Below are 15,418 nucleotides of genomic sequence, written 5' to 3'. Positions count from 1 at the left end.
CCCCAAATCTCCACTCTCACTCTATACAGGAATACAGAACCTGCTCAGTTATGCTTAGGATCCTCTGCTGATATGTTTCTGCATTCCTTATTTCCTTTAACATCATTATCCTTTCCCCGCCCCCAGTCCTTCTGTGACCTCCTGTCCATCAACATCCCTGACATCTCTGCACCTGTAGGCTTACTCTCTCATTTCCCTCAGTTTTATAGTTGGCTCCCTTAATTCCACTGGATCCTCTAACCCTGACTCTCTTGCCTCTCTCTCCCACCATCCATCTCACTAACTCCCTCTGTATTTATTCCCTCTGCAGAACACTTCTGAAGGAAACTTTCCACTCCAAGTTCACCCACTCCTCCTTCTGTTCTGCTATCTTCCTTGAAAAATAGCTCCACTTCTCCTCCCTAATGGCATTCCATATCTATAACCAGTGATGAGCTGTCAAAATATTAACAATCAGTTCCCTCCTCCTCACCCCACGAGGGGGTCATGCCTCCCCCTGCCCCCCAGGACTCCTGCCCTATCCAACCCTCCATGTTTCTTGACACCTCACCCCCAGAACTTCTGCCTCATCCACACACACCCTTCCCTGTCCCCTAACTGCCCCCTGCCACCCCATCCAACCTCTCCTCTTATTCCTGATGGCCCCCTGGGACCCCTGCCCCATCCAACCACCCCTTCCCTCTGTCCCAACTGCCCTTGGAACCCCTGCTTCTGACTGCCTCCCACCGCCCCCATCCAATCCCTGGTCCTTCCTGACTGCACCCCCAAGACCCTTGCCCCCATTCAATTCCCCTGTTCCCTGCCCTCTGACCGCTCCGAGTCCCAACCCTAATCCACCCCCCGCCCTCTATCCAACACTCCCTCCCTGCTCCCTGTCCTCCTTACCGCGCTGCCTGGAGATGGGGGCCAGGGGCCAGCCCAGAGCCGGGGGCTGAAGCCGCTGGCAGGCCCAGAATCAGAGGCCGGCCCAAAATTGGGGCCTGGCCGGAGCCACTGACCAGGCCGGAGTCGGGGTTCGGGCCGGAGTTTGGGACAGGGGGCTGGCCCAGAGCCGTGCCGCCCCGCCAGCCGGAATTAGGGCCAGAGTCACCCAGAGATGCGCGGCGCCTGGAGCCCTCCGCGTGCTCCCCACCCCAGCTCACCTGCAGGAAGCTGCTGCTTCCTTCTCAGCCCTCCCAGGCTTCCCGCGCTAACAGCTGATTGGCGGGAAGCCAGGAGGGGGAGCCCTCAGCGGAGGAGGTAAAGGCAGAGCTAGAGCCAGGTGAGCTGGGGCCGGGGGCAGGGCAGGGAGCTGCTGGAGCTTTTGTTAAATTTAAAAGCCCTTTACAACTGGTTTTAAAAGGGCTTCTAAATTTAACAACCGGTTCCCGCAAACCGGTGGGAACCGGCTCCAGCTCACCACTGCCTATAACCCTCAATGCTCACTTGCCACCTTCTACTGCCCTCTCAAGTCCTTAACCACCATCCTTAAATTCATAGATTCAAAGGCCAGAAGGAACCCCACTGATCATGTAGTCTGACCTCCTGCATAACACAGGCCATATTACCTCCCCCTCAGCCCAGGAGCTCGTTGACTTCAAGGAGACAATTGTCAAGTTCTCATGTGAGTTTCCTCCCTCCCCTCCTAATATCCTTTTCTCCTTTACCTCAGTCAGACTCTGAGGTCTCTTGCTCACTGTTGGTTTCCAATCCCTACAACCCCACCCAGTTTTGCCCCATGGCATACAAGCACATTTTATTATCCCCAGCCTCAAAGAACCAAACCCCAAACAACTACTGTCCCATTTCCCTGGTTTCCTTCACATCTAAGATGAATGGACGGTGTACATCCACTGCTTTAACTCCCTCTCCTCTAAATTCGTCCTGAATTGCCTCCTGTCTTGCTTCTGCACTCTGTGCTCCGTTGAAACTGTTCTCCCCAAGGTCTCCAAAGAGCTTTTCCTGATCAAGTTTTACATACTCCATTCTGTCCTTTCAATAAGGCCTGTCCTTCACTCTGCCAACTGTGCCAACCTTCACAGCTCTCCAGTTCTTCCCCCCACTCCCATCTCCGTGCCTTCCACACTGCCTCCTATGCCTGAAACAACTTCTCTATCCTGATATACACCTCATTCAAGTCCTTCTTAAAGGCTCAATTATACCCCAAACAGCCCCCAGGCACACAAACCTGTATCACATGTTTTCCCCACCCCAACACTGCATTAGAGTGAGATCAGGAGAACCAAACAAATCCTGCCAAGCGTGCACCCTCCTCCAACTTTCTCAGTGCATCTATTCTTATCTGTATTTGTCTTTTAGACCATAAGCATCTCAGGCAAGGGTTGTCTTTCTATAGTGACAAGCCCATTGCCAACACTTAACAGGTGATAAACTGTACATAAATAATAATGATCATCAGTAATAATAAATGTATGTCCTCATGCTTTACCAAACACTAAAAACCAATTACCCTGGATTATCCCCATATAATAAATTCTCAGCCACTACAACGCATTTCAGAGCTACAGAACTGAAAATGAAGGCTATACTAGAATAAATTTAAACATACAGGTGAGAATGGTATCTTTACTGTGAGATTCTCCCATTACATGTATTTGAGAGGGAGTGTTCAACAGCACTGCACATTATCTAGTTTATTGGACAGAACTGGGGACTGGGAATCGGCCATTTCTGAGTTCTAATCATGGCTCTGCCACTCATAGTTTTTGTCCTCTCTGAGCACAAGAATTTGTCATGAATCCATGTGCTACAGACACAATTAAAAGCTAAAGCTGACACATCCCTGACCTGGAGAGCTAGGACTACAGCCCTGGCCTCTCAGCATGTTGACAGTTATTACCTTACTCTCTCTGTGGCACACATCTAGTGGGCAGTACACACACGTTACACACTGCATGTGACAACTGATCTGGAGCTCACAAGGAATGAAGGCTCTTTGCTCCAAGGCCAGTGACAATCTGGGCCCTTTCAACTAAGGTTCTGTTTGCCTTCTTTCCAAAAGAGAAGAATGTGACAAGACAAAGGTTACCTTCCCCCAAACTGTAGCGAATCCGTACATCCCACGCATACATAGTTTCCTTATTGTCAAATCCCAGCATCACGACTTGAGATAGACAGATGATAGCAAGTGTGTGATTTAAGCCCTCATAGGAGAGCCCAGGATCCAGGCCACAGATGTCTTCTAACGTCACGCTGCTCCTCTCCTTATGTCCTTTGGCTCGCTCAGATTTATCCTTGTACACCAACATGACTAAACAATCTGAAAGAAGCAGAGCTGTCAGAGAACCTGACGCGTAACAGAACACAATTCTCAGTACTCAACTTGAGAAAAAAATTTTAGCAACTGTGCCATAGGCTGGCTCAATTCAGTTTTCACTCTGTGGAGACTACGGAAAAAAATTGTAAGAAGTTAATATTTTCCAGGCTGTTTTTAAGGTGACTTAAGATAGACAGGGAAGAATACTTTTTACAGATGAATGTGTCTCTCTGGAATTCTGCCTTTCAGCTTTATTTCCTGTCAAAACTATGTTTAAATCATGATTTTTAAAGTTATAATCTTATTTTTATAATGATGAACAAGAGCAAGATTAAGAATCTCTTCTGAATGCCAATAATGGATCAAGTAGAGAATCACTTAAATCTACGCTCTCTCATTTTTAGCTAGCATTCACACTCATATTTCCTTTCTTAGAATTCACTGTGTTCTTAAGTGTAGCATTTGATGTAGGGCCCAAATCCTGCAATTCCCGGTGTGCGAATGGACTGCTGAGCCTGGGCAGAACCCCACTGACTTCAGGGGGCACCATATAAGCACATCAGTCCCCTCTTGCACAAGAAGTTGCAGGGTTTGGGCTTAAATTGTATAGATCAACATTTATTGCTTTATGTTCAATTTCTTTTTATTCATGGTGCCTGTGTGAACCCCTGTAGGATGTGTCCAGGACTTATATTATTTGCTTAAGAGTTGACGTTTGTGATTTTATTTTGATGCCATTATACTGTTGGTGCTCTTTTGATAACAGTAATTTTTACACTTTTTTACATTATGTTTTAAAATCTAGTCTCACTGTAAATTCCATCATTATGATGGTCTTCCTCATCTCAGCTATGCAGTGGTGCGACAGACTGTACACCCCTGTGTACACCTCTTGCGCACTACTGTAATAATCTTTGTATAAAGTATGCCTTGTGAGGCATCATTTGAAAACTTAATTTGCTGGTCATTATGGTCCTGGTAAAATATGTCTAGCAACACTGTATGTAAAATTACAAAATTCCACTGTATGGTGTCACTAAAACATATTCCAAATCTGGGGAGTGGTCAAACCAGTTCCTCAGAGACAAACGGTGAACTGATGCCTCAGGCCAGGTGTAAAAAAGATCAATGGGCCATTACTTACTAAATTGCCATTCTGTGGCAGGAAAGGGGACCTGGGAGAAAATCTACATTTTAGCAAAGAAACAGCATAGTATTCCCATCCACACAAAAGTTTGCGGACGATACCAAACTGGGAGGGATTGCAACTGCTTTGGAAGACAGGCTCAAAATTCAAAATGATCTGGACAAATTGGAGAAATGGTCTGAGGTAAACAGGATGAAGTTCAATAAAGATAAATGCAAAGTGCTCAACCTAGGAAGGAACAATCAGTTTCACACATACAGAATGGAAAGAGACTGTCTAGGAAGGAGTATGGCAGAAAGAGATCTAGGGGTCATAGTAGACCACAAGCTTAATATGAGTCAACAGTGTGATACTGTTGCAAAAAAAGCAAACATGATTCTGGGATGCATTAACAGGTGTGTTGTAAACAAGACACGAGAAGTCATTCTTCCGCTTTACTCTGCGCTGGTTAGGCCTCAACTGGAGTATTGTGTCCAGTTCTGGGCACCGCATTTCAAGAAAGATGTGGAGAAATTGGAGAGGATCCAGAGAAGAGCAACAAGAATGATTAAAGGGCTTGAGAACATGACCTATGAAGGAAGGCTGAAACAATTGGGTTTGTTTAGTTTGGAAAAGAGAAGACTGAGAGGGGACATGATAGCAGTTTTCAGGTATCTAAAAGAGTGTCATCAGGAGGAGGGAGAAAACTTGTTCACCTTAGCCTCTAATGATAGAACAAGAAGCAATGGGCTTAAACTGCAGCAAGGGAGATTTAGGTTGGACATTAGGAAAAAGTTCCTAACTGTCAGGGTAGTTAAACACTGGAATAGATTGCCTAGGGAAGTTGTGGAATCTCCATCTCTGGAGAGATTTAAGAGTAGGTTAGATAAATGTCTATTAGGGATGGTCTAGACAGTATTTGGTCCTGCCATGAGGGCAGGGGACTGGACTCGATGACCTCTCGAGGTCCCTTCCAGTCCTAGAGTCTATGAGTCTATGAGTCTATAACTTTTTGTCTCCTGAATCTCAGCTGGAGGTGCTTCTCAAAGGAGGAAGAGGACTATAAAAAGAAAGGGGAGACATCCAAAGAGCACCCCTCCCTTTGTCCATTGAGTCACTGCACCAGAAGGAAAAAAGGAAGCAGCTGTTAAACAGAAGAAGGGATCCTGGCCTGAGAAGTTTGGCCAGTAAGACTGTTGAGAGCATGTGGTGAGAAAAATGTTTACCTTTAACAAACAATGTTAAATTCAGTTAGGCATTAGTTGTGTTTTATCTTTATTTTTTCTTGTAACCATTTCTGATTTGTATGCCTCATTAATTGTAGTCACTTAAAATTCAGCTCTTTGTTGTTTTTTCTAAACCCAGAGTGTTTGAATTTAAAAGTTTGAAAAACTCCACTTGGGATAATAGGATTTGAGCATATCATTTGTATTAATAAAATTAAAGTCTTTATATGAGCTTGCACTGTCCAGGAGAGGGCTGGGCAATACAAGACATACATTTCTGGGGAAATATCTGGGAGTGTGCTGCAGTATAGTTCACACTGGTAAAAGCCAGGATGCGACTAGCAGGCCTCAAGTGCACATAGCCGTTAGCATGTAAGTCTTTCCCAGCTATTTTTGAGCAGTCCAGGAGTGGAGGCAACAACAGAAAGCAGTATAAAAGACACCACAGCTACTAACCAGTTTAGATTGTACCCTGGGTATGGCAATGGTATAGTGTCAGGACAGTGGGATGGCCAGCTGTGATTGGAGCTGGAGCAGGCACAAGCATGGTCAGGAGCACTACATCAGAGCTACCAGGCAGCAGGAAGTATCCCTGACAACTTAGTGACATTGAGCAGCTGCTTTCATTAGGAGCCTATCTACCTAGCTTTGGGTCACCTGATTAGACCCCTGCTTGTGGATTCGCTGGACCCTTAGGACTCCCAGGTAATTACCTCAGATGACTCATCAGACTCAGGCTTACGGATGACTCAACACACAAAGGCATCAACACCTTGCAGGGCTAACCTCTTCAAATCACTGCCGTAATTTACCATGTGCAAGTGGGCAGTTACACCAGCTTGCAGCCCCACGGACATCAAGGGGGCTTTCTGTAGGTACATCAGCCCATCTATGCATTGTAAAGTGCCAGTCCAGGGCCTAAGTCAACTGAAATTCATGACCCTAGGATTAACACACATTAATGTACACATTTTGTATGCTTTATAGACATGCGGGTTTCTGTGTGTTTCATGTCATAACCAGCAATTTCCTTAATTTCCTAAAATTAAGATATTAAATATTAAAAAAGCTAGTGTTAACATCAGGAGTAAAAGTAGTACATCTTTGTGATGCTCTACATTTAATGAAAAACATGTTTTTAACTTGATAGTGTAAAAAAACCCTACAACATTCCTTATCTATGTTACAAATAACATTTGCCAACTCCATGCAGTCAAAACTCATGAATTAAGCCCCCAATCATGAGATTTTAAATATAATAAATTTGGAGTTCTTTTTGTTTGCTTTCTGGTTTCTGAAATTATAGGCTATACTTGAGTAACAAGTCCAAGCTTTTTCTCCACAACCGTGAAATATACTTTAAAAAAAAAATAAAATGATTAAGAAAAAAGAAAGAATGAGCTGTAATAATATGATTCCAGGAGCTAAGGGTTCAAGAAAAATATCCAATATGATAAATCTCACAATAAAAACCAAAAAGTGAGCACGACTGTAACACTGTAAAGCTATTATCTTTGGAAAATCATGGGAGACGGGAGAGATTCCAGAAGACTGGAAAAGGGCAATATAGTGCCCATCTATAAAAAAGGAAATAAAAACAACCCAGGAAACTACAGACCAGTTAGTTTAACTTCTTTCTGTGCCAGGAAAGATAATGGAGCAAGTAATTAAGGAAATCATCTGCAAACACTTGGAAGGTGGTAAGGTGACAGGGAATAGCCAGCATGGATTTGTAAAAAACAAATCATGTCAAACCAATCTGATAGCTTTCTTTGATAGGATAACGAGTCTTGTGGGTAAGGGAGAAGCAGTGGATGTGGTATACCTAGACTTTAGTAAGGCATTTGATACGGTCTCGCATGATATTCTTATTGATAAACTAGGCAAATACAGTTTAGATGGGGCTACTATAAGGTGAATGCATAACTGGCTGGATAACCATACTCAGAGAGTAGTTATTAATGATTCCCAATCCTGCTGGAAAGGTATGACAAGTGGGGTTCCGCAGGGGTCTGTTTTGGGACTGGCTCTGTTCAATATCTTCATCAACGACTTAGATGTTGGCATAGAAAGTATGCTTGTTAAGTTTGCAGATGATATATTGGGAGGGATTACAACTGCTTTGGAGGGCAGGGTCATAATTCAAAATGATCTAGACCAATTGGAGAAATGGTCTGAGGTAAACAGGATGAATTTCAATAAAGACAAATGCAAAGTGCTCCACTTAGGAAAGAACAATCAGTTTCACACATACAGAATGGGAAGAGACTGTCTAGGAAGGAGTACGGCAGAAAGGGATCTATGTGGACCACAAGCTAAATATGAGTCAACAGTGTGATGCTGTTGCAAAAAAAGCAAACATAATTCTGGGATGCATTAACAGGTGTGTTGTGAGCAAGACACGAGAAGTCATTCTTCCGCTCTACTTACTGCGCTGGTTAGGCCTCAATTGGAATATTGTGTCCAGTCCTGGGCACCGCATTTCAAGAAAGATGTGGAGAAATTGGAGAGGGTCCAGAGAAGAGCAACAAGAATGATTAAAGGGCTTGAGAACATGACCTATGAAGGAAGGCTGAAAGAATTGGGTTTGTTTAGTTTGGAAAAGAGAAGACTGAGAGGGGACATGATAGCAGTTTTCAAGTATCTAAAAGGGTGTCATCAGGAGGAGGGAGAACACTTGTTCATCTTAGCCTCTAATGATAGAACAAGAAGCAATAGGCTTAAACTGCAGCAAGGAAGATTTAGGTTGGATATTAGGAAAAAGTTCCTAACTGTCAGGGTGGTTAAACACTGGAATAAATTGCCTAGGGAGGTTGTGGAATCTCCATCTCTGGAGAGATTTAAGTGTAGGTTAGATAAATGTCTATCAGGGATGGTCTAGACAGTATTTGGTCCTACCATGAGGGCAAAGGACTGGACTCGATGACCTCTCGAGGTCCCTTCCAGTCCCAGAGTCTATGAACCATAGTTTATTAAAATGAAAAGGATTCTTTTTTTAAAAAAAATGTTTTACTTTTCACTACTTATGAGATTCAAATTGTCACTCCCCGGTTTCTCAGACTAAATTTCCACTGACTTCATTAGAAATGTTGCCTGAGTGAGGGCTGCAAAGTTAGGACCATATTATTCATTTAATATTTGCATTTCTTTCAGATTGGACAGTGAAAACAGATGAGCCAGTAGTAACCCCTTTGTTCATGACCGGCGTCACTCTTTTTGAGTTCCAGCAGAACACTGCAATGTTTGAATTATAGACACTTCAGGGGGATATTTCTTTGTTTAAAAAAAAATCTAGTGGATCTTCATTAAAATCATAGAAATATTTGTTTTGGTTTTAAATTTTGTAAATTCTTCACGTTTACAAAATGTAAAATTGGCAACAGTTTGTCCCAACAGTCTCTAGTGTGGAAATGGAAACAAACCTCAATCCTACAACCTGATTCTCATGGGCAGACTCCTGAGCCTGCATGCAGTCCTGTTGACCCCTATGTGACATTAGTTCCCGGGTTAAAAGTGTCTAGGGTTTGCCTGCGCTATCAAATTGCAAGATGCGGCCACTGTTATTAAGAAATATTATAGTTGCCATGTTGTCAACTTTCATTATTTGTTGCAGATGTTGCAACCTGGACAGGAGCTCAGACTCTGAAGCTAGTCAGGGCCTCCAGAGCCTGAGCTGAAAATGCCATCAAGACTAAATAGAGTAAAAGAGATAGTGAGAGACAAAGAGACATCTTTTAAAATTGGAAGTCCAATGCTACTGGAGAAAACAGAAAGGAGCACAAATTCTGGCAAGTCAAATGTAGAAGTATAATTAAGCAGCCCAAATCTGAAGAACAATTAGCAAAAGAGTCAAAATCTAACACCAAAAAAATGCTAAGTACATGAGAAAAAGGAAGTCTGACAAGCAATCAGTGGAGCTAATGAATGATCGAGGTGCTAAAGCAGCACTCAAGGAAGACAGGGTTGTTGCAAAGAAGCTATTCCCACACCTCCCTCAGACATTCTTTTTAAGTGACAAATTGAGAACCTGTCCCAGGTTGAGGTATCTGTAAAGGACATTTGGGAATAAACTGATAAAAGACCAGGACCCAGATGGTATTCACCCAAGAGTTCTGCAGTTTCATATTTGAATTCCTTCAGAACCACTAACTATGATATGTAACCTATCACCTAAATCAGCCTCTGAACCAAATGACTAGAGGATAGCTAATGTAATGCTGATTATTAAAAAAGCCTCCAGAGGCTATACTGCCAATTACAAACCAGTAGGCCTTAACTTCAGTACCAGGCAAATTAGTTGAAATGATAGTAAAGAACAGCATGATCAGAGACATAGATGAAGACAGTATGTTGGGGAAGAGCCAACACTGCTCTAGCAAAGGAAATCATTCCTCACCAGTCTACTAGAATTCTTTGAGGGGGTCATAAGTATGTGGACAAGAGTGATCTGTCTGATGGAGTGTACTTGAACATTCAGAAAGCCTTTGGCAAGATCCCTCACCAAAGCTCTTAAAAGTAAGCAGTCATGGGACAAGGAAGGAAGGTTCTCTCATCGATCCGTAACTGATTAAAAGATCAGCAATTAAATAGGAATAAAGGATCAGTTTTTACAGTGGAGAGAGGTGAATAGCAAGGGTCACCCAAGGATCTGTACTGGGACCTGTGCTGTTCAACATAGTCATAAATGATCTGGAAAAAGGATAAACAGTGAGGTGGCAAGGTTTGCAGACAATACTAAGTTACTCAAGATAGTTAACGTCAAAGCAGACTATGAAGAGCTACAAAAGGATCTCACAAAACTGGGCGAGTGGGCAACAAAATGACAGGTGAAATTCAATATTGAAAAGTGCAAAGTAATGCACACTGGAAAATATAATCCCAATTATATGTACAAAATGATAGGGTCTAAATTAGCTGTTACCATTAAAGAAAGGGATCTTGGATCATCACAGATAGTCTGCTCATCCGCTCAGTGTGAACTGGCAATCAAAAAAAAGCTAACAGAATGTTAGGTGCCATTTGGAAAGGGATTGATAATAAGACAGAAAATATCATAGTGCCACCATATAAATCCACTGTAACCCACACCTTGAAAACCAGGTGCAGGTCTGATCATTCCATCTCAAAAAAGATATTAGAATTGGAAAAAGTATGGAGAAGGCAACAAAAATGATATGGGGTATGGAACAGCTTCTATATGAGCAGAGAATAAAAAGACTGGACCCGTTCAGCTTGGAAAAGGGACAACTATGGGGAGGTATGATAGAGGTCTATAAAATCATGAATGGTGTGGAGAAAGTGAATAAGGAAGTGCTATTTACCCCTTCACATAACATACAAACCGGGGTCCCCAATTTTATTAGTAGGCAGGAGGTTTAAAATAAACATAAGGAAGTACTTCTTCACACAACGCACAATCAACCTGTGGAACTCATTGCCAGGGGAATGTTGTGAAGGCCAAAAGTGTAACTGGGTTCAAAAAACTGGCACTGGTCATTGTCGGAAGACAGGATACAGGACTAGATTTACATTGGTCTGAACTCATATGGCTGTTCTTATGTTCATTAGAACATATCGAACCATAAAAGAAATTCTTACAGTAGTTGACAGCTCAGTCAAATACGAAATAATGTGCTCTACACTGCCAAATGGTTCATCTCCGATCAGATTTCCCAGGTGAATGCTTCACAGTAGCTACTGTTGCATAATCATTCTGTGTTGCACCTTTGGTTTTCAATATTTGGTTTTGTCACCTTTTGTTTTAACCTCTTCCTAAAGATGTTTTAATAGACAACATCCATACAACAAAATGAAACATCACAATCTCAAGGTCTCACTGGAGGAGCGCATTTCACAAACGTATCAGGATTCACAAGGAAGATTAGTGCAGCTTACCACCTCCTTTGTCCTTGATACAGAAATGCACCCCAGCCCCATCCACAGGCTGCAGATTCCCTTCCCAGCATGCTGTGCTGTCTCTTAAGTGAAATAAATGGATAATCTCAAGCAGGGATCTTTAGATTTAACTTCCATAGCTCACACTTACTTCCAAGTGAACCAACAGGAGCTGCATGTGCTCGTTTTTTATGAATGTTAGGTGTGGCGCTCTGACGCCTGGCAACTTGCCATTAGAGGGCTCAGTTGGGAAAAGAATAGGCATCCCTCCAAAGAGGTGAAAAACAGCTGAAAAAACTGCATTGTACATTAACTAACAGAAAGCCTCACAGACATTTTGGATTGCATTCTTGCACCTGTTAGCAGAAACAGCTGCAAATGCAAAATTTAAGAGCTTTACCGTATAACTGTCTAAAGAAATGAAAACTAAAAACACATCAAAGAAAAAGCACCCTGGTTTATGGACATGCAACAATCACGGTCTATTTTAAATAATAAAAATAATACATTTTAATGGGTAGAATTAGCATTCATGTTTTGTTGTTCTGCCACTTTCTGAAGAATCTGGTTTCCTACTTTGAGTACCTAAAGTCAGGAACCTAAGTTCATATTCGGAAGCCTGAACATTAGCTTTATGAACAACAGACTCTGGATGCTAAATAGAGATGTAGGCGATTTAACCAGCATGTAAATATTAATAAAAACAAGAATTTAGATGACTAAAACAATGATAGAGGCACTTAACTTTAGGCACGTATATGTGAAAAATGGACCTTAAAAAAGATAAAGTATAAACTTAAGTCCAAAGCCAACAAATAGTTCATGGTGATTCCAAAGTCAGCTTTCAGGTGATGCAGACTCACATACATATGTACATATGTGCATTCTATGTGACTCTGAGAAATATTTCCAGATTTGAAGATATAACAGCACAGTACTGACTTAGCCTTTCACCTACATGATTTTCAAACTGCCCTAATAAGTTTACTAACAATTCAGGAATCACCCCTTCCACCAGCGAAAAAGGCCATCTCCGAAGTGGTCAGATATTACAAGAGAGGAGGCCCAGATTAGCTGGAGCAAACAACCCAGCATCTGTTGACCAGGGAAGAGCAAGACTCCACCAGAGTTTGAGGAAAGGGGTAGCAAGCAGCCCCGAACAGATGAGATGTGTGAACTAGAAAAGCAATCGAGTCCTGCGTTGCTGCACCAGCTTGGACCCAGCAGTGACCCCCAAGAGGGTAAAGCGAGCCAGCCAGACCTCGAGGGAGGGATCACGAAGCTCTCCAGGTCTCCGCGCTAGCCCGTCGCCTTTCCCATTCTCCCTTTCAACTACACTTTGGGGCGCCCTCCCCTCCACAGCCTCTTGCTATTTCTGGCTGCTTAGCCCCCTGCCAAGAGACGAGCAGATAGAAAAGGAAGGAAGAAGGAGAAACCAGCCCAGCCCCGTCTGGGGAGGTGCTGCTGAGTTTAATCTCTACCCCCCGTCCCGCGGCCCAGGGGGACGAGCTCCCAGGTCGGTCTCCTCTGCCAGGGGAGGGGGGGTTGTCTCCCCGGAGGAGCTGCCCACTCCCCTGCCCGCGGCTGCACTTACCTGCTACGGGGGAGGGTTTGCGCAGCACCAGCCACCTATTCTTCCACTGCAGAGAAACAAGGAGACATGAGAGTTAGCCCGGGGCCAGCTCTCCCCTCCCCAAGCAGCACCCCGGGCTAAGCGCCCTCCGGGGGTGGGCAGAGAGGGGGCAGTCCCTGGGGGGGGGTCCCCGTCCCCTGCAAGCAGAAAGCCGCGGGAGGGGCAAAGCGGCGACCTTTTTTCCATCTCTCAGTTTGACATGACCCTCCACCACCACGGAATCCGTCATCTTCAGTCATGATTCCGGAGCCAGACAGCTGCTCCCGGCGCGGCGCTCGCTCGCTCGCTCGCTCCCGGGGCCGGGGCCGGGGCCGCGGGGTCACTTTCAAAATAGCTTTATTAGCTCGCCGCTGCACGCGGACAGCCCGGGGGTGGGGGCTGCGCCAGCCGGAGCCACGCGCCCCCTGCGGCGGCACGGCCGAGTCAGTGCACCCCCCCCATGCCGAGCGGGGGGCGAAGGGGGGCTGCGCTGCGGCCGGGCTGGGACAAGTGTTGGGCACGGTTTGCAAGATCCCCCTTTTCCCTCGCGTCTGTCAGCAGGCGCCAAATACTCCGCTCGCCACAGCCCTGAACTTTGGGAGAGGCGCTTGGCTGCATAATGCGGGGGGACCAGACAGCAACTGTGAAAAAACGGGACAGGGGGCGCCTTAGGCGTCTGTATAAGAGAAAGTCCTAAAACACAGGACTGTCGCTATAAAAATGGGACATCTGGTCCCCCTAGAATAATGGGCCAGGGTAGGGTGACCAGATGAGAGGAAGAACATGGGGGGTGGGGTCAGCCCATGGGGCAAAAAAAAAAAAGCCAAGTGCTGCAAAGGGAACCAAAAGAAAAAAAAAGGAGAACTGCAAAATACAGGACTAATTGTGTCCTGAACAAAGTGTTATCGGGATATCTCGTCACCCTAGGCCAGGGTGAAACGCTGGATCCCCACCCACCCTAAGGCAACTTCACCACTGATCCATGGGATGAAGCTGCGCCCCGGTCCCAACACCCCGGAGGAACCCCAGGAACTGAGTTTGGACCCCAATCTAACCACGGGCTGAGTTCCAGGCATCGCTTCAAACACTCTCGTATTCCTGTGAAAGGCCAGCGAGAGGATTCGTGTGTTCAGAATTGGGCACGTGTGTAATGCGCTGGGCCAAAACCATGGCGCCGAACTCTGCCATTTAGAATCATCTCTACTCTTTTTTTTTTTTAATGCTATCACCTTCTATTTCTCTTGCACCAAGATGCTCTATAAACTATATACATACAGTGCCACTGAAATGCAGCCACTTCTGAGGTGGACTGTTGCACCCGTACAACAGTGGCACAAATCCATGTAGAAAATCCCACAGTCAGGGATAGTGCTTGAAACTTTATTCAGTGGGGTCTGGAAACCTGGGTAGCAGCAACCACCGAGTGGAGGATTCCAGGAGCCAGGACCACAGCACTGCAGGCTGCCAAATAGGTCTAGGCACCTCAGCCTCTGCTGTTAGGGATGAGAAGAGGATCCTGGAGCAGACAGGGTACCTCACCATGAGGGCTCGAAGAGGTACTCCAGGTCCGGCTGCCGCAGCCTCTGCTCCTTGGTGAACTCTCTCAGCATCACCATGACATCATTCTCAAACACCTCCGGGGTGGGCTTTGCTTTTGTTGCCCAGTAGTCAATATCCCAGTTGTTGCTGGGCTCATTGATCAGACCGCCATAGAGGTTCAGCTGCCACTCGGTCATGCTGTTCAGATTTTCCTTTGCAAAGAGGCTGAGCAGCAGACAGCTCTCCACATGCTTCGCTTCCTGCTCTCGTACAGGAGCCAGGCTCTCTTGGCCTGCAGGGGCTTGCTAGGGCATTCCTGCCAGGGGGGCAAGGGGACCTCCAGCAGGTCCTTCCGCAAGTCGGCCGGGGAGCCCTCCCTGATAGCCATGTCAGGCGAGGCGCAAGCTCGGGTGGGAGGCGCAGAGATCACATCAGGGGAGAGACAGGAACCAAAGCCCCATTGCCGTCGCCATCCCGCTTCCTGGGCCTGGCCTCTCTACTCCAGCCTCCCCCACTCTCTCATCTCTACTTTTCATAGGCAGGAAGATCAGCCTAACAGACAAGAGTCGGGATTAAGGCATAAATACTTACTTCGTTATCCTACCAAGCATGAGCAATGCTCCCTACTGCCACTCTAGCCCCATCTCCTTAGATTGGAACTTGGGCACATTCGTTCCATTAGAAACCAAAATGTTTTGTGCTTCATCTCAACCCAGAGGTGAATTTTCCAAAAAAGTTTGAGCAAACAATGTATGCAGTACCAT

The 15,418-nt window shown here is 45.1% G+C and overlaps 1 protein-coding gene and 1 pseudogene across 1 annotated transcript in view; both read right to left on the bottom strand.

Moving 5' to 3' along the window:
* DOK7 (docking protein 7) overlaps positions 1–13,417 on the bottom strand; it is a 100,713-nt gene extending 87,296 nt beyond the window's left edge. Inside the window, exons 1-3 of the mRNA XM_030564352.1 lie at positions 13,312–13,417; positions 13,098–13,143; positions 3,029–3,259 (exon numbers count right to left, since the gene is read on the bottom strand). Of these exons, the coding sequence (XP_030420212.1) occupies positions 3,029–3,259; positions 13,098–13,143; positions 13,312–13,365 (331 nt within the window). The 5' untranslated portion in view covers positions 13,366–13,417. The remainder of the gene's footprint in view (positions 1–3,028; positions 3,260–13,097; positions 13,144–13,311) is intronic.
* A 1,233-nt stretch (positions 13,418–14,650) lies between these two features.
* Positions 14,651–15,043, bottom strand: LOC115651996 (annotated as a pseudogene).
* Between the last annotated feature and the right edge of the window lie 375 nt (positions 15,044–15,418).

This window comes from Gopherus evgoodei, chromosome 5 (genome assembly GCF_007399415.2).
Source record: "Gopherus evgoodei ecotype Sinaloan lineage chromosome 5, rGopEvg1_v1.p, whole genome shotgun sequence".
Classification (NCBI taxonomy): domain Eukaryota; kingdom Metazoa; phylum Chordata; order Testudines; family Testudinidae; genus Gopherus; species Gopherus evgoodei.
Note: the sequence above shows the minus strand (reverse complement) of the source record. Positions and strands in the feature narration are given on the sequence as shown.